The sequence below is a fragment of the Corythoichthys intestinalis genome, chromosome 18 (assembly GCF_030265065.1).
Source record: "Corythoichthys intestinalis isolate RoL2023-P3 chromosome 18, ASM3026506v1, whole genome shotgun sequence".
NCBI classification, from domain to species: Eukaryota; Metazoa; Chordata; class Actinopteri; order Syngnathiformes; family Syngnathidae; genus Corythoichthys; species Corythoichthys intestinalis.
Window position 1 is genome coordinate 47671087 of NC_080412.1, and position 21949 is coordinate 47693035.

The 21949-nt window shown below is 40.2% G+C and overlaps 1 protein-coding gene across 3 annotated transcripts in view; it reads right to left on the minus strand.

The window, feature by feature from the left end:
• The window catches only part of grk6 (G protein-coupled receptor kinase 6), a 38975-nt gene extending 19483 nt beyond the window's left edge, over positions 1-19492 (minus strand). Inside the window, exons 1-3 of one of the 3 annotated variants that reach the window (XM_057820865.1) lie at positions 19146-19492; positions 9638-9733; positions 2578-2690 (exon numbers count right to left, since the gene is read on the minus strand). In XM_057820865.1, the coding sequence (XP_057676848.1) occupies positions 2578-2690; positions 9638-9733; positions 19146-19197 (261 nt within the window). In that variant the 5' untranslated portion in view covers positions 19198-19492. Of the gene's footprint in view, positions 1-2577; positions 2691-9637; positions 9734-19145 lie in introns of those variants that run through there. The other 2 variants (XM_057820864.1, XM_057820866.1) reach the window with 2 other exon arrangements.
• Between the last annotated feature and the right edge of the window lie 2457 nt (positions 19493-21949).

A 21949-nucleotide genomic window follows, 5' to 3' on the forward strand; every position in this document is an offset into this window, starting at 1 on the left:
CTATGTTTTTTTTAGTTGGGGGGGCTGAAAAGACAGTTCAATTCAATCAATTACTGCAAACATATCTGATATGAAAGACATTATAGAATGGATCATGTAATAACGTGTAGAACAGTGGTCTCAAACCGGTCCTCAAAGGGCCGCAGGGGGTACTGGATTTCATTCCAACCAAACGAGACAAATACCTTTTCACCAATTTGGTTTCTTACAAGTGTAATCAGTTGATTGCAATCAGGTGCTGCTTATGTTAGTAGAAACCTCATTGGTTGAACTGTTTGTGCTGGATCTGTTGGAACAAAAACCAGGACCCACTGCGGCCCTTTGTGGAGTCGGTTTGAGACCGCTGGTGTAGAACATGAAAAGTAACGTCAGTTACTCTGCCGAGTAACTAATTACGTTGACGTAACTGAGTTACTAACGCAATGGCTTTTTGGGAGAAGTCATTTGTGACTATAATTAAATACTTTTTTAAAGTAAGATTAAAAACACTGCTCAAGAGTACAGCAAATGGTTGGTAATGAATTCAACAAGGACCACCAAATCACAGAACGTTTTCCGACAAAAATGTCCAGTTGAGTTTAAGACTCGCTTCAAATGTTTTCTGTTTATTTGGAAACCAAGAATGAACCTTATGTCATCATATTTTAGGCCTATTTCAAAGTAAAAATCAATTAACCTGCCCCACAATTTCCATTGTTGCCATTGTTTAGCTGGAAATTAAGCTGCACAACACACGTTTGAAATAGCGGAAGTACCCCACCTTTTTTTTTTTTTTTTTAACCTCAATTTTTTTTTTTTTGCGTCTATTTTTTTTTCTCTTTTTTCCCTCTTTTTTTTCCACTTCCATGTCCCCGTAGGGGCTCTGCAGAGCTCAAAGTTTGTTGAGTATAGTTCCAAGAAAAAGGAGAGGAGGAGAGCAAATGTTGTTTCCAGAGGGGAAAAAAAACAAGAAGAAGTGGACCCTGACTGGAAAATATGGAAAATGTTGTATTGACCCACAGGTGGCAGCATACAAAAAGATGCCAGCCAAAAAAGGAAAACATATTGATTTATGAAGCCACTGCATCCATCCATCCATCCATCCAGCTGCCCGGAAGCCTCCAAAGTGCTTCCGACAATAAGCGCCGCATGCATTCCCCTTTTATCGTCTATAGGCGCCACTGAAAGAAGCTGGCCGGCCGGCAGGAAGTGGTCACCGGGAGGGGGTCACTATGTGAGCCCAAAAAAGTGACAGCTCAGTTTCTCTGGCGCATTTCAGCATAGCACTGAAAATGCTGCTTAGTGATTTTACTATAAAAGAGCCATTCCTTATTAAATCAAAAACGTCAAAATTCCTATCTATTTTTTTAGGGCTTTAGATAAAATATGTTAAATGTAGATAATATTGTATTATATGGAAAGACCTTGAATCAAGTTGAAATTTGGGCTGTCAAACAATTAACATTTTTAATCGAGTTAATTACAGCTTTAAAATTAATTCATCGTAATTAATCGCAATTCAAACCATCTATAAAATATGCCACATTTTTCTGTAAATTATTGTTGGAATGGAAAGATAAGACACAAGACGGATATATACATTCAACATACTGTACATAAGTACTGTATTTGTTTATTATAACAATCAAAAAGATGGCATTAACATTAACATTCTGTTAAAACGATCCATGAATAGAAAGACTTGTAGTTCTTAAAAGATAAATGTTAGTACAAGTTATAAAATTTTATATTAAAACCCCTTTTAATGTTATCGTTTTAATAAAATTTGTAAAAGTTTCAATCAAAAAATAAAGTAGTAGCTCACCATTGTTGATGTCAATAATTGCACAATGCTCATTGTGCTTAAACCCATAAATTCAGTCGCACCAAAGCGCCAGCAGAGGGAGACAAAAAACACAAGTAACAAGTGCACATGACACTGTGCTGTCATTTTAATCTGTTTGAGCGGGGCATGTGCGTTAATTGCGTCAAATATTTTAACGTGATTCATTTAAAAAATGAATTACAGCCCTAGTTGAAATCAAATCATGGCAAACTTTGGAATACCAGTAAATATCCTATCGCTGCCTGTCCAAGTCATTGTATTGTTTTACATTCCTACTAAAAAAGATCATCAAATGGCAGTTTTTGGGGACGTATGAGAAATAAGACACGTCTTTTTGTTATTTCAGTTCACCCTGGATTGCGGAGGCATTTCAGAGCCCCGACATTTTGTAAACATAAAAAAGTCTGAATGTGCAACTTTGAAGCACAAACAGAATCTTGCAGTATTTTTTAAGGTAATTAACAAATACCAACATTGTGGTTCATTACCTGATCAACTTCCCCTCCAGCTGTCTTACACTTAAATCATTGTGTGCTAAAGAGCAAGTGTGGGACAACACAAGACTTGTCGTTTGCATCCCTGATAATCAGATTTTTTTTAAATTTTTTTAATTATAATGGCATCGCAAATTCCAAATTGCAGTTGCACGACGGTGACAGATGTCTAGTCCGTTTTGACCAAGATGGCTTGCCGCGATTGTACGTCTGTCGCCGTCAATGAGTTCAAAATGCATTCGGTATATAGTATCTTACCACCCCATCCAGAAAGTTGACACAGCGCCTCAACTCTGGTCGAGTGTCACAAAACTGTCGGAAAAGCAAGCGCCCGATGGGCTGTCGCTCACACAGGCTGCTGTAGTCTTTCTCTGTTGGGGGGGGGGGGGATACAAAAAATTAGGTTTTGGCTAACAAATCCTCTCAAATGTCACTTAATTCATCATAGAGAAGGCAAAGATAGTTATTCTGAGAATCCGTCCCATCCACAGTCTGTTGCTTTGAGTCAGCTTGTTCTTATGAATCACAAGCAAAAGCTTTTAATCCTGAGATTTCACATACAAAATGCTGTTCGGGAATTGTCAAGATATAATATGTACAATAAGCCAGATCAGTTGTCAGCCAAAATTTGGGTTATTCGTCAGATAGTGGATTCTTTCTGACAACAAGAAGGTCAACATGCATTTGAATGACCCGAATAGAAAAGAATGGCAAAGGAACAGAATACATCAAACACTGAATTCATTCAGGGAAGGCCATAGACTTCATAATGTATTGACGGGACACGGGGCGCGGGGCCAATAAATAGGGGGCCCGCATCGTTGACGAGGCCGTCAAAGCTGACCGAGTGGAACCGCAGACAGATAGCTTTTTTCGTTGAAAATTCTTGTGAATAAATGCTTAAATCCCTGAATTCTTAATAGATATGGACGTCAAACAGTCTCGATTCTTGTTTAAAGGCAAAAAAAAAAAAAAAGTGCAGTTAGCATTTATTTTATGTAAGTATGTCAAAGAATGATGCTAGTCTGTTAGTAAATGTAGCTAGCGGCCGCTTGATGTAAACAGAGCTTTTCCGGTTAAAATTCTTATGAATAATTGCCAACACAGACAACATGCACGACCAAGTCTCCTGGCTTAAATGTTATACAAGGCTGCGAATATTGCTTCAATGCTTATTGAAAAACATTAAGACATTGCACAAACTGGACAGTTTGTTAAAGCATTACACTCCGAGCTCAACTCTACATGCATACCCCAGCAGACATGCTACCAGTGGCAACTACACATTACCGTTCATGAAAACTAACTCAACAACGTACAGTATTATGTAGAGCTATGGTGGAATGGAATGCCCTTCTAGACCAAATTTTAGAAAATCAACGCAAAGTTAGTTTCAAAAAGCAAATGAAGCAGTATTTTGGGGCCAATGTATTTAATTTTTGATGGAAATTGTAATGGAATTCTCTATGTTGTTGTCTACCTATACGTATATTGCTTGTTGTCTATTTACCTCCTGTCTCTTCTTTTTTCTGTCAGTATGTTGAATTAAGCCTTTTTAGTGCGTGAATTTCAAAGATATGAACATATTCTTTTCGTTCTTTTATATATATAGCCTATGTTTATTTGTATGTTGATGTCTTGTTTGTTTTGTTTTGTGTGGACCCCAGGAATAGTAGCGGATGTGTTCATCAGCTAATGGGGATGCTCATAAAATACAAATATAAATAAATGCTTAAATCCCCGAATGCTTTATAGATATGGACGTAAAACAGTCTCGATTCTTGGTTAAAAGAAAAAAAAAAAAAACGTGCAGTTAGCATTTATTTTACGTAAATATGTCGAAGTACAATGCTAGTCTGTTAGAGAATGTACAGTAGCTAGCAGCCGCCTGGTGTAAACAGTTTTTTTGGTGAAAAACATTGTGAATAAATGTTTAAATCCCTGAATTCTTTATAGATATGGACCTACAACAGTCTCGATTCTTGGTCAAAAGCAAAAAAAACATGCAGTTAGCATTTATTTTACGTAAACATGTCAAAGTACAATGCTAGTCCGTAGCGGTTAATTTCTCTCATTGATTTTTTTTCACAATGTTTCAAAATGCAAGCATGGCACGAAAAATATAATAATGACCTTGAATCCTCAAACAATGAGACAATCCTTCCTGTTTTTATGCGGTTCAGCTTTTGAACTTTTGCAACAAAAATCCGGCGTCGGATCGCTGCATGTGTTGCTGCGACCAACTGCGAATCACTGAAGCGGATTGTGGGATATCCCCTTACTTGAAGGCGTGGCGCACTGAAGGTCGAATCTGACCCGTCAATATCATGATAAAGACTATGGTCAATATTCCTTTCGACTGCATCTTTCTCAGATAGTGGGGGGAAAAAAGTGGATTCTTTCTGACAATAAGAAGGTCAACAAGCATTTGAATGAACGGAATAGAAAAGAATGGCAAACAAACAGAACACCTCAAACACTGAATTCATTTAGGAAAGGCCACGATTGCTTAGCTTAGCCAATGATGAAAACGTGTAATAGCGTCCACACGAATGCTATTTGTAGACCGTACGTCGCCATCTTAACCCGGAATGGGGTCAGCTTAGACACGCCCTCGCATACAACTCATGTTATTACGCCTTTTTTCTGCCGATAACGTTTCAAAAAAAGAACATGCCGAGTAAACACTGCTGCTATGGAACTTAAAAGGATGTTTTATTCATACATTTGCTGAAGCCAAAAAAGGGGGAAAAAATGTGAACAATAGATCAACTTGTGCGGACGTCCAAAAGACCAGTTTAACACCAGCAAGGCGAAGCCATTCACCTTCATATGCAGTAAACATTTTGTTGGGGGCCATGGTCCTACTGAGGACGGAGAGGTAAGCCATTCTGATATTTTGACCTTTTTTTTAACGTGGGGTTTTTCCGTGCTGCTTCTGTCTGACAATGAATGACCTGAAAAAAAATTCAAATGGTATCTGGCTGCCACTGTTGTTACCTTGTCTTTTGCAAAAAAAAAAAAAAAAAAAACTTTAGTAAGTGTGAAGTGTAAATAAATTACAGAATTAAGATTTGTTATTAATGAAAAGTGTTGGTTGGCAGTCACTGAGTAGCATTTGCGATCGCTACACAAAAATAGCAATATAAATGACCCCCAAGAACGGGGTCAGAGACGTAAGACAACCAGAGGATATAATATAGAAGAAAGACAGGGCATACGGTGGTAAAGGATAGATTGTTGAAACAGGACAATGTCATTGTCAGTGGCGTAAAGCAACGCACACAAGAAAAAGGTGTCGATAAAAAAGCTAACTCTGGATCAGGTCGGTTCTTTTTCTCGTCTTTTTCAGCCCTCGACACTCAAACCATCTCTTTAACGGAACATTTGTATGTTTTTCCAAATCTTTATCAATGAATTTGGCACCAGGGACATCATTTTCGGACAGAATTGGTCGGTTTAGCTCAGGAAACATCTCATTCGTATACTATTTAGATGCGGTTAGCATTGGGACAAACACGAGCTTGACCCACCTAGCAACAATTGATAACGTCATGAATATTAAGGAAAAGTGACGTGTTGCTTGCGGTACGCCATTCTCGTCGAGTTATCGAGTTACATTGACGGCCAACCAGTGTCGAAGATGGCTCTTATCTCAAAATCCCTGAGTCTCGTCATTTAAAGCACTGTTGTATTATTATTTACACCAATGATTATCTGTCCTCTGGCTAATTACAATCCATAAATCACAGGAGGTGTGACGGACCGTACAAGTAGAGACGTGCAAAAACGTCTAGAACAAGCTGAACAGGCGCAGACTGTCGGCTTAGACTTTACAGAATCCACCTGAAGAGAAGAGCACCTAGGTTGAGCAATTTATATGATGTCATATGCTTAAAAAAAAGGAAGAAGTTGGCAAACACGCAAGCCGCTAGCTTCCTGCACGTCTGTTTCTCAAGAACTCGTATGACACGCCAGCTTTCGTAACAACAAACAAACCGAGATGTGTATAAATCTAAACTCGTTAGGTCTGGGGAGATATTTTTCACGTTGAAAATGGTGACAGTTGGTGTGCTTCCTTCCTGCCTCACTGGGTCATAAGGTCGCCATTTGACTCACGCAAATTAAAAGCCTGCTTCAACAGAGATCATGTTTTATCAGCAGGAGAGTGATGCTTCTTAACTCATTGGCTGCCATTGACGCCAATAGGCCGGCAGCGATAATACAGAAATCCGAGAACATTTACAAGGAGTTTTATTCCCCCCTCTATTTTAATTTTGCATTCATTTTTTTTTTTTTTTTAGTACAAATGATAACAAGTGGATTGCCGTGTTTCCCTTTTTGTGTTTCAGAAAAAAAATATACAGTGGTATGAAAAAGTGTCTGAACCTTTTGGAATTTCTCATTTCTGCATAAAATCACCATCAAATGTGATCTAATCTTCATCAAAATCACATAGAGGAAAAAACAGTGTCTGCTTTAACTAAAACCACCCAAACATTTATAGGTTTTCATATTTTAATGAAGATAGTATGCAAACAATGACAGAAGGGGGAAAAATAAGTAAGTGAACCATCACATTTCATATTTTGTAGCCCCTCCTTTGGTAGCAATAACTTCAACCAGACGCTTCCTGTAGCTGCATATCAGTCTGGCACATCGATCAGACCTAATCTTGGCCCATTGTTCTCTACAAAACGGCTATAGATCAGTCAGATTCCTGGGATGTCTGGCATGAATTGCTGTCTTTGGGTAATGCAGTACTTCTCAAATAGTGGGGCGCGCCCCCCTGGGGGGGGCGCAGAGCGATGCCAGGGGGGGCGCATGTGTCCTCGGGGAACATGCTTTTTTCTTTTTTTGCCGGACTAGAATAAAGTGTACTTGCACATCCACTCAGTGGGTGGCAGTGGCGCTCTCATTTTCAGAGTGCGTGCAGTATTTTTGAACTAAGGAAGAGCACTCAGCACACAGAAAACAGACATGAAGAGCAGTGCGCCGCCGCCGTTTTCGAAAGCCGTTTTCCGACCGGACTCACTCACACAGCGACCCACTGTCTTGTCCGGTTCTCACGTCGCCGCCCGAGAAGTGCCATTTTCGGCTTGGGATCGTCACGACGACCGCCCTCACCTACGGTTCTACCTCGGCCGCCGAGAATGCGCTTTTTTCGGGCCGTTTGCCTTTTAGCTTTGACTTTTAATACAGTGGGGTGATGAGGAAAGACTACTGTTTACTGTGTCTGAAAATAATTATAGCGGACTGCCAGAAGCCAAATCAATTAAGACGCCACTTAAAGACATTCGACCCCAATCTCATTGATAAGCCGCTTGATTGTTTTTCAGCGAAAACGTGCCGAATATCGCCAACAATAGTCCTGCTTTGTCAGTGTTATATCAGTAAACCAGTGAGCATTGTTAGCATGCTCATTGCATAATGACTCCACACCATTGCAAAGGAGGTAATACTGAGTGTGAGCAGCAAAAATAAAAACTGTCCTTCTGTCCAAGGACACTCTTTTTTTCCTTTATTCATTTTTGTTTTTTCGGTCAAATTTTTTGGCATATTGTCCTCATGAGTAAATGTTTCTAATCAATTTGAATTTGTTATTATTTACGGATTTTATTACATTTTATTTTTCTGTATCAAATGGTCAAAAATACCTTGAGTGTATTTTTACAGTTTGAATGTGACTTTTTTTTTTTAATTCAGGCAAATTGATGCACGTCAAGTCTTCTCTGTTACAAACAAAACAATGTTAATAAAGTTATACTTTATTATAAGTTGATCTGTTACTTTTTTTCTTTATTAGAAAAAAAGGACACAATGTTAGGCAGATGCGTATTTATAATAGTAATTTTATAGACGAATAATACTATTTACAGTGGCGGCGGAGAGTTTGGGGGGGCGCGAAACATTTACGTCTTGCTTGGGGGGGGCGTGACAGAAAATAATTGAGAAGCACTGGGGTAATGCCACAGCATCTCAAGTCTGGACTTTGACGTGGCCACTCCGGAATGTGTATTTTTCATTCTGAAGGTGATTTACTTCTGTGTTTTGGATCATTGTCTTGTTGCAGCATCCATCGTCTTTTTAGTGTCACGGAAAAAGCAGGCAGGCAGGTTGTGTGGACCCAAATGCAGAGAAACAAAAAGCAGCCAGGCAGGTGGCGGTGATCTCAAAAAAACGTTTTAATAATAACTAACAAAAACACAAAGTACAACCAAAAGTACTGGGGATCAAAAAGGCAAGGTTCAAACAAAACTTACTTTATCGGAGGGACTACTACACGTGGGCTTGGACAGGACTTCTACAATGACATTGACAATGACGCAACAAGGAGTGAAAAGAAACTGGGAGCTTGTATACACACAGAGGTGAGGGGTAACGAGACAACGAGGAACAGATGGGCGACACAGAAGGATGCAGCAGGTTGGCGATACACTAGGAGCAAGCACACAGGTGAAATCAATGGGCAATCACAGGAACACACTAGGATGGAACCAACACAAAACTTAAAATTTAGCTTCAACTGTCTGACAGACGGCCTCAGGTTTTCCTGAAAGACTTTTGAATTCATTCTTCCATTAATGATTGCAAGTTGTCCAGGCCCTGAAGAGGCAAAACAGTCCCAAATCATGATGCTCCCTCCACCATGCTTCACGGTGGGGATGAGGTGTTGATGTTGGTGAGCTGTTCCATTGTGTGTTACTCCCAAAACATTCTACTTTGGTTTTATCAGCCTACAAAATATTTTGCCAAAACTTCTGTGGAGTGTCCAAGTTCCTTTTTGCGAACATTTAACGAGTAACATTTTTTTTTTTTAGACGGTGCCACATTGTCTGACAGGCTAGCATCATTTTTTGACATATTTACGTAAAATAATTGTTAACTGCCCGGATTTTTGCTCTTTTAACAAAGAATCGAGACTGGTTTAAGTTCACATCAATAAAGAATTCAGGGATTTAAGCATTTATTCACAAGAATTTTCACCGGAAAAGCTCTGTTTACATTAGGCGGCCACAGCATTGACTAACAGACTAGCATCGTATTTCGACATATTTACGTAAAATAAATGCTAACTGCACGTTTCTGTTTTTTTTTTTTTTGCTTTTAACCAAGATTCAAGACTGTTTTTCATCCCTATCAATAAAGAATTCAGGGATCTAAGCATTGATTCACAAGAATTTTCAACGAAAAAAGCTCTTTGTCTGCGATTCCACACGACCACGCCAACAATGCAGCCCCCCTATTAATGAGCCCCGCGCCCCGACAATATCACTACAAAGTCTATGGTTGTCAAAACTTATTGACAAAGGCTTACCGGTGGCTTGTCGCAGATCGTCGCACAAACTAATGTGCGGGAACTGAAGCATCTGCTTCCACTTCTTGCTCTTTCCTTTCCTGCTTCCACCGCCTCCTGCAAACAACAACGCTGCCAATGTTGATTATTTGGATTTGTTTAGCGCACTTATGCACACTGTAAACATTGTGATCCATTGCCTAAGCACCTGAATTTATGGATAAAATTGTAACAATTCATATCGACATAGGCGACGTTTACGTTGTTTTCCCGTCAGCGGAGTGTGGCCAAGTTCAAAATGGTCAATCCTAATGTGATCCATACTGTCAATGGCACTGAAAGACGATAAGGCATTCGGTGACAGGCAGCCTGCCCTCCCAAATGAATGCTCCGACAAATTTCTCTTTGTGGGTTTGGTATCAAAGATCAGTAATGATTCCTCCACGCGTTAGTGATCGATCCGTTTAGAAGCTTCACGAATACACGAATTCAGTCGACGTCATTGGTGGGAAGTGAATGTTACTCAGGGTAAAACGCTTCCCATTTGCGACAGAGGCGCCATTCTAATGACTTCAATGGAGCTCAGTACAAAAGGTTTTTTATACTGTTTTTGTTGTTGTTGTTGTTGTTCTAGCCCAGTGCTACTGTAGATCTAATCCAATGCTTCTTTGTTTCCAAATGTCTCCTGATTCCAATGACTTGTCCTCATTGGAAATAATGTAAAGGGGAAGTCATGTGCTCATGCTGACAAATTCTGATGTCTGTAAACATTTGCCGACTAACTGACTTAGCGTCGTAACACTCGAGACTGGTTTTCCTCTCGAAACCACATTCGAAAGGTCTCGCTCACAGACTGTGTAGTCTTAAGAGCAACACGGAAACATGCAGCACTTCTTTGCAAATTCTCTCGCCAAATTTGTCAATGACCACGTCGTTGAAGCTGCTTCATTTAGCCCACCCATACCTTGGTGTGAAAGAAAACAGTGCTTTGATTTGGAATACAGTGCATTTTGGTGCTAAGCGTAGGTTCCAGGAGTGTTAATACAAGATTAATAGAAAAGCTTGGTGGGGGCTTCCAATTTAGGGTGACCATATTTTGATTTCCAAAAAAGACGTCACTCAGCCGGGCCTCGAGATACTTCAGTTTTACTCAAAGTTCACTCAATGATGCCTTCAATGTATTTAAAGTGCAGCTCCCCCGACTGGATAGAAAATTCCGTTTTATAATAACAAAATAATGGCTATTAGAGGTGGGAATCTTTGGGCACCTAACAATTCGATTACGATTACGATTCAGAGGCTACGATTCGATTATAAATCGATTATTGATGACCCCCCCACCCCGCTATTAGCTGGTTTTAAGGTTTTGTACATTAGGTACAAAAACTGTTAGAAAAAAAGCCTCGCAGGCTTAAATAAACAACTATTTCAGTATCAAGTTAACAGTTAAAAACAATAAATAATATGCTCAAATCCCCATTCTGTATCAGCAGCTTTAAACTACATTCAATTAATTTAATGTTGTGAATCAACCGTTAAAGTTGTTAAAATTGCCCCCGTTATTCCATAATTTCCCTTTTGTCTACTTTCGACATGTGAAAGTTTTAAAACTATTTTAAAGATAGATTCAAGTCAATATTTTACCGATTTAGGAGTATTTTAGATAAAAAGTTAATTAGGTTCGCTTGGAAGGTTCACTACAACAGCCTTGCAGGGAAGTTTACTGTACTGCTTTAAGATAGCGGCTGTTTACTAACGCCCGCATCTAGCTTGCTGTACATGTGCTGCTAACGCCACCGAGTCTATTTGCATCTAGTCCTATATAAATATGATATCTACCGTACCATTATGTGGACGTACTTTGTAGCAGCTGTCGGCAGCAGTCAGGTATGTTGTTGTTTTTTTATCTCGCGGCATGAGTTGAGCATTGGCATTACCCGAGGGGCGGGGTAATGACAAGCATGATGTTTAGCTACTCTCGCTCCGTTCCTCATTGCGTCCCGAAGACCGCGCGACGCGCTGAGTGTGTTTTATTTCCGCTTTACTTGACATATTTCAATAACCGGAATTTGGATGTTTGTAAATCGTTTTCGAATCTTCCACAGCCGAATTGCGAATAATCTAAGAATCGGAAATTTCGCACACCTCTAATGGCTATATAACCAAAGACACGAATTCAAAATCTCAGAGGTTGCGCAATAGGCTTTATTATTCCTAAAATGTTTAAAAACATAGAATTAAATGATTATTTTAAAATGCCTCTCCTGTATTAGGGTATCATCCTTGAACAAAATAGTAGCTGTCTTTTCAATTCTTACGGTACAAATAAATAATCTGAAATAATGTTCTAAATAATAACTCTTCTGTAGAAAATCCAGCTTGAACAAAAAGCTCTTTTCTCATTGAAATAATGTAAATGAAAGTGTAGCCTCACAACAATGTTTTAACACCAAAAAAAACCTCACTTTAGTCTTTGGGGGAAAGTGTACAGTACCACTGCTCCGACGTCCGTTTTGTCTTTTACTGAGCACTGCAGAACCAGGCTCTCTGGCCAAGCGTCAGTCAATTTCAACACAGGCGTGGAAACAAAAAACATTTCACGAATGGATAAAACCCCGTCGGACGCGCCGGACAGGATGAAAAAAGTGGACATGTCCAGGCAAAAGAGGACGTTTGGCCATCGTAATTTATCATCGTAATCCAATTACTAGATTAATGCTGCATTGTTGTTTTCATCAACGATGACGATAACCCAAATATTTCATTGACGAACCATGTTTTTCATGACGATGACGAGCAAGCAAGCTACACTGCTGGCCAAAATTATTGGCACCCCTGCAATTGTGTCAGATAATGAATGCAATTACAAATGCTTCGGTAGTAATATCTTCATGGATTTTGCTCGCAATGAAAAAACACTCTAGAAAATGGGAAAAAAATGAAATCATTATCATGATGTGACACTAGGGCTGTCAAAATGATCGCATTAACGGGCGGTAATTATTTTTTTAAATTAATCGCGTTAAAATATTTGACGCAATTAACGCACATGCCCCGCTCAAACAGATTAAAATGACAGCACCGTGTCATGCCCACTTGTTACTTGTGTTTTTTGTCTCCCTCTGCTGGCGCTTTGGTGCGACTGATTTTATGGGTTTAAGCACTTTGAGCATCGTGTAATTATTGACATCAACAATGGTGAGCTACTAGTTTATTTTTTTTAATTGAAAATTTTACAAATTTTATTACAACGGAAACCTTAAGAGGGGTTTTGATATAAAATTTCTATAACTTGTACTAACATTTATCTTATAAGAACTACAAGTCTTTCTATCCATGGATCGCTTTAACAGAATGTTAATGTTAATGCCGTCTTGTTGAATTATTGTTATAATTAACAAATACAGTACTTATGTACAGTATGTGGAATTTATATATCCGTCTTGTGTCTTATCTTTCCATTCCAACAATAATTTACAGAAAAATATGGCATATTTTATAGATTTTTTGAATTAGGGTTAATTAATTTTTAAGATGTGATTAACTCGATTATAAAATGTTAATTGTTTGACAGCCCTACATTTTACACAAATCTGCAAAAATGGGCCAGACAAAAGTATTAGCACCTTCAGCCTAACACTTGGTAGCACAACCTTTAGACAAAATAACTGCGAACAACCGCTTCCGCTATCCATCAATGACATTCTTCCAATGCTCTGCTGGAATTTTAGACCATTCTTCTTTGGCCAACTGGTCCAGGTCTCTGAGATTGAAAGGGTGCCATTTTCAGATCTCTCCAAAAGTGTTCTATGGGATTCAGGTCTGGCCACTTTTGAAGTCTCCAGTGCTTTCTCTCAAACCATTTTCTAGTGTGTTTTGGGTCATTGTCCTGCTGGAAGACCCACGACCTTTGAGAAAGACCCAGGGAACAACATCAGGGAACCTCCGCCATGTTTGACTGCGGGGACCGTGTTCTTTTCTTTGAAGGCCTCGTTTTTTTCCTGTAAACTCTATGCTGATGCCTTTTCTGAAAAAGCTCTACTTTTGTCTCATCGGACCAGGGAACATTCTTCCAAAACGTTTTTGGCTTTCTCTGGTAGGTTTTGGCAAACTCCAGCCTGGCTTTTTTATGTCTCTGGGTCAGAAGTGGGGTCTTCCTAGGTGAAGTCCATTTTCATTCAGACGCCAATGGATAGCGCGGGTTGACACTGTTGTACCCTCGGACTGCGGCACAGCTCGAACTTGTTTGGATGTTCATCAAGGTTCTTTATCCACCATCCGCAAAATCTTTGGTTGAAATCTCTCGCCAATTTTTCTTTTCCGTCCACATCGAGGGAGGTTAGCCACAGTTCTGTGGGCTTCACACTTATTGATGACACTGCGCACGGTAGACATGGGAACATTCAGGTCTTTGGAGATGGACTTGTCGCCTTGAGATTGCCCGTGCTTCATCACAATTTTGCTTCTCAAGTCCTCAGACACTTCTTTTGTTTTCTTTTTTCCCCCCATGCTCAAAGTGGTACACACAAGGACACAGGACAGAGGTTGAGTTAACTTGAATCCATTTTAATTGGCTCCACGTGTGATTTGTTATTGCCACCATCTGTTATGTGCTGCAAGTAAGTAACAGATGCTGTTAATGACACAAATTAGAGAAGCATCAAATGATTTTTCAAAGGGTGACAATACTTTTGTCTGGCCCATTTTTGGAGTTTTGTGTAAAATAATGATTTCATTTTGTTCCCATTCTCTTTGTGGTTTTTCATTGCAAGCAAAATTTATGAAGATATTTGTAATTGCAATCATTTTCTGGGAGAATTTCAGCATTATCTGACAGAATTGCAGGGGTGCCAATACTTTTGGCCAGTAGTGTAGGTTGCGCTCCATCTTGACTGTTTTGAAAAACATGGTCAGATTTGCTTACTTATCTCGGCATGAGAGAATATGCCATATTGCTTTAGCCTTTAAAAGGTCTGTGCCGAGTGATCATCACCAGTGTTGTTAATAACGGCGTTACAATATAACGGCGTTACTAATGGCGTTATTTTTTTCAGTAGTGGGTAGTCTAATTAATTACTTTTCGTTACTTTGCGTTACTATGCCTTACTATATTGGTGGAAAAGTCTGAGGGGTGACGGACTCACCGAGACGGCAGAGCAGAGCAGGAGTAGGGAGGAGGCAAGAAAGTTGTGACGCGGAGCAAACACGATGCTAGGTCGCTCCAATAATACATGTTGTAGCAGATAGCCTACAAACTACGCCCGCATGTTATGGTAGATATGGTAGACATGGTAGATATCACATGTACTGTACATAGATATAACTAGATGCAGAATGACAGACATGGCACTAAATGAGCCGCCATCTTAAAGCAGTAGACTTTTTTGGACGGCTCTGTTGTAGAGAACCTTCCTAGCGAACCTAAGTAACTTTTTATCTAAAATACTTCTAAATCGGCAAAATCTTGACTTGAATCTATCTTTAAATGATGAAACAGTTTTAAAACTTTCATATGTCGAAAGTAGAGAGAAGGGAACTAATGCAATAATGGGAGCAATTTTAACAACTTTTAACTGTTGATTCAGGGTAAAGGGTAAATTAGGGTAAAGAATTGGGCTCGGGCCAATTGTACCAAAAACCTTCACAAAAAACTTCACATAATGTGGCCAATGTTTTTTTTTTTTTTTTTTTTTTTTTTGAGGAAAAAAAAAAAAGTAATTATCACCAATTATTTTGCCAAGTAACTAATTACTCTTACATTCAGGTAATTGAGTTACTAACGCAATTACTTTTTGGGAGAAGTAATTTGTAACTATAATTAATTACTTTTTTTCAGTAAGATTAACAATACTGATCATCGCACACCAAATGTACTGTAACTCATAGGATTAGCATAGAGATTGCATTAGCTTTAGCATGGGGAGCATCATCTTGAACTTTCGGACAACTTTACTACAGTTCGTGGCTTCCGGGTGGGTATCATTCATTGAAAATGTTCCTTCTGAGTGTGTTGCAGATGCTACAATATGTGCTGCTATGTCAATGTTCATTTGAAAAGCTTTATTTATTTTTGGAGTAAAACTTGCATTTTTCCAGACAAAAGCCATTGCCTCAACAAAAACAGACAAAATTTGTCAGATTTTTCATCGGCGAAAACTAGACAAAGAGCAACGCATTTTGAACTGACTAAGACTAATAAGTAGGGCCGTCAAATTTATCACGTTAAAGGGCAGTAATTCATTTTTTTAATTAATCGCGTTTAAAATATTTGATGCAATTAACGCATGCACTGAATGACCCGCTCATGAATTGCCTCAAACAGATTACAATGATGCCGTTTATGCACATTAAGAGTGAAGAGAGAATGCCACCGGCCGCTTGGAAGCATGATGTTTAGCTACTCTCGCTCCGTTCCTCATTGCGTCCCGAAGACCGCGCGGCGCGCCTAGTGTGTTTTACTTCCACTTTACTTGACATGTTTCAATAATCGGAATTTGGATGTTTGTGAATCGTTCTCGAATCTTCCACGGCCAAATCGCGAATAATCTCAGCATCGGAAATTTCGCACACCTCTACTACTAATAAGTATTTTCATCCTGCCACGCGAGAGCCTTCAAAAGAGTGAATGTTTAACTAATCGTGGTCATTTTTGCCAGGAACCTTTTGTTGACGTGTGATATGGTGGCCTTGGAGCGAGTTTGCCTCCCCGCCTGAGTCTGTTTCTGTTTCGCCTTGCTGCTGATCGCTGTTGACCTGAATAAATTGTCAACTAGTTTTCGGTGAGCCTTTCAAAATGGAGTCAGTACAAAGGGTTAAGACTAAGGTGTACACACGGAATTTGGCCTTTTGGCCGGATTGTTGGGGTCTCAGTCTCTAGTTGGAGCAGTTCGGCTGGCGTGATTCCAGCAGTCTGGCTAGAAGGTCAGATCCTTCAGTATTTTCATCCAAAAAGCTAAGACGAATATTTAAAGGGCCGCAAAAAAAACCAAAAAAAACAACAACAACAAAAAAACATGACTGCTGTGCAGTCAGACATTCCGCTGTATTTATTATCAGTTGACAACTAACTTTTGGGGTGGGAGTTGTTTTTTAATAGAATAATAACAAATACATGACAACAAAGGCAGATGTTTATTGTCTTGTTTTGCCAGGAGGAAAAAAAAAACCTCTTTGTCGTGCCAAATTCAATTTGTTGCATTTCTTTTGGACGCCGCCTGTCCAATCAGATTCCAACTACCGAGATACCTCCGAGCAGGCGCTTCGGCCGACCATCACAGGACGCCACAGGGTGCTTTCAGATGAATTGGAATACAATTGTTCATTCAAGTCTTTCCTTGAGATATGGGATGTATACGTTGCCTTTATTTTTACACTGCTCATCTTGATGAACATCCACCACATGGACGCAGCACGGGACAATCACGCTTTTGTCTGCCATTCATTGGCTAATTTTGATCTTTAACTTTGTATCCTGTGTGCATTTTGAGTACAGTGTGTTCACCACTTAAGACCTTTGTGCACAGATAGTAGCAGCATTGTTGTGTTCCTAAAAAAACAACAATTTAACCTATTGGGATGATCCTGTGCTAAGAGTGAACTTCAGCCGGGGTTGAGCTGACAATAGTTGGCTCCTCAAAGTAGTCCAATAATGACCCACTGTTTTCCGAAATTTCCAGGTTCGCAGTGAATCAGTAACAGGCACACTTTTGCAAAATAGACAATGTTTATTGTTTAGGAAATGCAGAATAAATGAGATTTATTTATTATAATCCCACAAGAGCAATCAAAGAAGTATAAAAAACAAGCATAAGAAATGGCAGTGATGATGCTAGATTTGAGTTTGTCAATCCCAGAATCCCCGCGAAACCATTACAGCACAACCAGGTGTTCCTTTAGCAATGAAAATCGCTTACTGTGACAAAAGAGCGGGAGCCAACGCTCCGGTAAGGCGGCGAAGGAACAAAGCCAGGCGATCTGTACGTGAACCGCTGGCGGACTTCCTTTGCCGCCTTACCAGAGCGTTGGCTCCCGCTCATTTGTCACGGTAAGCGATTTTCATTGCTAAAGGAACACCTGGAAATACTGTAACGGTTTCGCGGGGATTCTGGGATTGACAAACTCGATCTAGCGTCATCGTTACCCTTGTTATGCTTGTTTTTGATACCTGTTTGCTTGCTTTTGTGGGATTGTAATCAATAAATCTCAATTATTCTGCATTTTCTAATCAATAAACATTGTCTATTTTGCAAAAGTGGGCCTGTTACTGATTCACCGCGAACCTGGAAATTTCGGAAAACACCCACCTAAGAGTAGGTATTCTGAGATGACTAGAATTTCTTCAGTATTTATTTTGATCAAATAAACCAAAAAATCGAAACTAAGGATTTCCAAATGAAGATGGCCAGTTTTATGAAGGCAAATTATCGGTCTTAAATGGACTATTCGTACTGTAGTCTTATTGTGAACTGAAATAAAGGCATGTTTAGCTGTTTGTTTTCATTGTAAGGTAAACACACGTGCTGTCATGAGACTTCTTGGCTCCTTTTGATTGAGGAAATGGACTCAGGTCTTAAGGGGCTATACAATGAATGGGTCAAATGGTCATGTGACCCATGTCCCTGACACACCAAAACATAGAGATTGTTTTTTGATCAATTACTGCTTGCACAAAGTCGCGAAAGGAATGTTTCTCAAAGATAAACAAAAATGAGTGTACAAAATTGTCATACAGTAGTAGAAATGAAATAATAGTCTGTCATTCCACTATTTCGTGTATTGCCTAAACATGTTGCCTATAAACACATCTGTGGGCTGCCGATATTCAATAAAAGCCAGACTTTTGTCGTAACACAAACCCATTTTGTGTCTTCCCACAAAGTAACATTTGCTCACTCTCAACATCCTGTTTCGCAAAGCAACAGGACGATGCTGCAAGAGAAACTTGACACTCACAGGCAACCTGAGTCATTAAAAAAAAAAACACCACCATATTTCTACACCGAGTCAATAACCAAACCGTCGGGGTACGCAACTGTGCATCGAATGAGTTGATATGAAGCAAATATACAGGAAAATTGAGGTTTGCACAGTGATGATGCTGACAGCAAGAAAGATGAAGAAATATGTATTTCTACGCCAGATCGATAACTTTTGAGCTAAAAGCTCGGGTGGGGCATGACATTGTTGTTTTTTAAGGCTTATAGAAGTGTCAGAAGACTTGATGATTGTTGTCTTTTGAAATGGATTTGTAGCAATGTAACTAACGATTGTCAACGTAAGCTTTGCTCTTCAGAAATGATGTCCGTCGGAATCGATGAGCAGATATTAAATATAGAATTGAATGAGTTGGTGGTGGGTGACAGCCAACTTGAAATGGTTCACTTTTCCAACTGAGTTGCGCTTGTAAACAGAGATCATCGTACATGCTAGATGATTACGTCGAGAGAGAGCATATTCTTGAATGAGTGAGTAAGCGAGCGAGCTGAGCTGAGCTGAGCTGAGCTGTCAGTCCGCCCATCTCCATCCTCACCTTCCCGTGCTTTTAGTAGCACCGTGTTGGCCACGATGTTCTCCAGCTCCATGTTGGCTCTGTGTCGAATTTAGCAGCAACTACGCCGGGGCCGAGCTCCAACGAAGCCGCCGCCACGCCACCCACCCCCTCCCGGGCGGATTCACTCTTTCTTGAAGCGTCCACGACCTTCTGCCTCCCACCCGAGAGGGAAGATTGGTACCTCCGTCTCGGCTTGACCACCGCAGTCAGCCCTGAAGTCTGCCTGCCTGCCTGCCTGCCTCCCTGCCTGCCTTCAAGGGCGGGTGACATCCGCACTTGTGCGGCCGTCCTCCTCCCTCCTGGCCTCCTCCTGCCTGCCTGCCTGCCTGCCTCCCTCCCTCCGCCTCGTAGGCCCGCCCCCATCGATGATGACAAAGGTCACAAACACTTGAAATACAGACGTCTCACTCTGCGCTTAAAATGGGGAAACAACAACATGTGCAGCGTGAGACATAAGCACTCACTCTGCTTCTCCCGAAAGACATATTCACTGGTACCTCTACTTACGGCATTAATTCATTCTGGAAGTAATCTCGTAACCTGAAAAATCCACAACAAGAGATGCACTTTCCATGTAGATACTCTAATCCAGGGGTCCCCAACTTTTTTTGCACCACGGACCGGTGTGTTTTGGGTCTTTTTTTACACGGACCGGTGTTTTGACAAATTTTGCAACCCATCAAAAACTTCAACTGTGCTGTTCTGCGCATGCGCGTAACATTAAAAATGGCCGCCAGTGCAGCGATTCCAAAGTAAACACTAAAAACTTTCTTTAAAGAAAGGAATATTAACTTACGTTTGATTGTGGATGGAAATGTAGAAAAGCTCTCCTCTGACCCATCCTGCCATGTTAGCAGCACACCGCTAACACCTTCGCCGTGTCGTTAAGCATTAATTAAGAAGCCCGCTTCACAAAGATGCGACGTTGGAAAGTGTAGCAAGGTGTTCTTGTAGCGCTGTCAGGATATTCCGGAATGACTTTAATAGTCTCAAATGTACGTTTAAGGTCACCGTCATTTGCGATCTCTACAAGCTGATCCTCCTGTTGCACAGACATGCTCGAATCACTCGTTTTATTCAGAAACGGGTCACGAATCCACTCTTTCCACTCCAAGAAAACACAAGTAACAAGTGCACATGACCCTGTGCTGTCATTTTAATCTGTTTGAGCGGGGCATGTGCGTTAATTGCGTCAAATATTTTAACGCGATTAATTTTAAAAATTAATTACCGCCCGTTAACGCGATCATTTTGAGAGCCCTAAATTGAACATAATTCGAAGGGGGAAAAAAAGGGAAAAAAAGTCTATATGTCTTCCTCTGTCACGATATGGAAAATGGCGTTGGCTTTGTGGCGGACTACCGCCTCGACAAATTTCTTTTCCCTTTTCCTGAGGAGTCCCTCCAGAAGTCCCTCCATCTGATCACAAACTCTTTGTGAGACAAAAACACAAGGAGACATGTAATCTTTTGGCCAAAATTGCTCAAATTGAAACATAATCAAGAGGAAGCCAATAGACCCTACTCACATTACGTCATGTAATCTTTTGGCCAAAATTGCTCAAATTGAAACATAATCAAGAGGAAGCCAATAGACCCTACTCACATAACGTCACAACCACGCCTCCGCGCCATATTGTCCATCAACTCGTCGTGTTGACGCATTACCGCTACGTAAATTCCTCCTATTATGGCGTGTTTTTCTGCTCGTTAACATTAATAATCAAAATGGTGAAGGCGTGTGTGGCGGTTGGTTGCAATAACGGAGAAGATAGACGGAGAGACTTGAAGTTCTACCGTATTCCGAGAGACCCGGAGAGGAGAGCGAGATGGACTGCTGCAATTCGACGAGAAAACTGGGCTCCAAACGATTACCACGGATTATGTAGTAGTCATTTTATATCTGGTAAGATGCATTGAATTTATATTTAGAGGGTTTTGGGCTGACAACCACAATTAAGATCATTGCGAGGCTAATCGCCGACAACATACAGTTTCAAATTCAAGATGCTTATTTCTTCCACCATCATTACATTTTGAATAATATTTAACTGGTACCAAGTGAAAGAAGCTGGCCTCGTCTACAGATCATCAGTTAAACAGGTGTGTCCAAACCTTTTGCAAAGGGGGCCAGATTTGGTGTGGTAAAAATGCGGGGGGCTACCTTGGCTGATTTACATAGAACAATATATTTAAACAAATTTTAGCAAGCCCTCCTGTGTGTGACATTTCCTTTATTATTTTTTTTAATTCATAATTTCAACAGTCTCGTCTTTGTGGCGTTCTCTTTCGACACTCGGGCTCTTGTGAAATACTGCTGCTGTGAAATTAAACTAGCTTCAAGTTGCTATAATTTCTCGCTGCGTATCTTCCCTTAATGTTTTCGTACATATCAGAGTGTCTTGTTTGGTAATATCATTATCGTGTCACATCGAACTCTTTGAAAACAGCGACTGTCTCTTTGCAAATGAGGCAAACACAGTTGTTGCGTGTTTTATTGAAGAAATAGTCCATTATCCACTTATCCTTGAAGCGTCGGCCATCGCAGTCAACTTTTTTTTTTTTATTGATTGTCGCCATTTTAGAAAATTGGAAGAGTCACACGGGGGAATGTTGCTCAGAGGGCTGCTCTTAAAGTTTTTCAAACTTTGGTGGGAATAGGCTGATTTTGTGTGGACAAGATAGTTGTAGATGTCAGGGTAGCAGATGTCAGGCAGAGAGGGCGAAGACAGCGGGTCAAAAAATATCCATTTAGGCATCAAATATGGATCCGGCGAATGGATA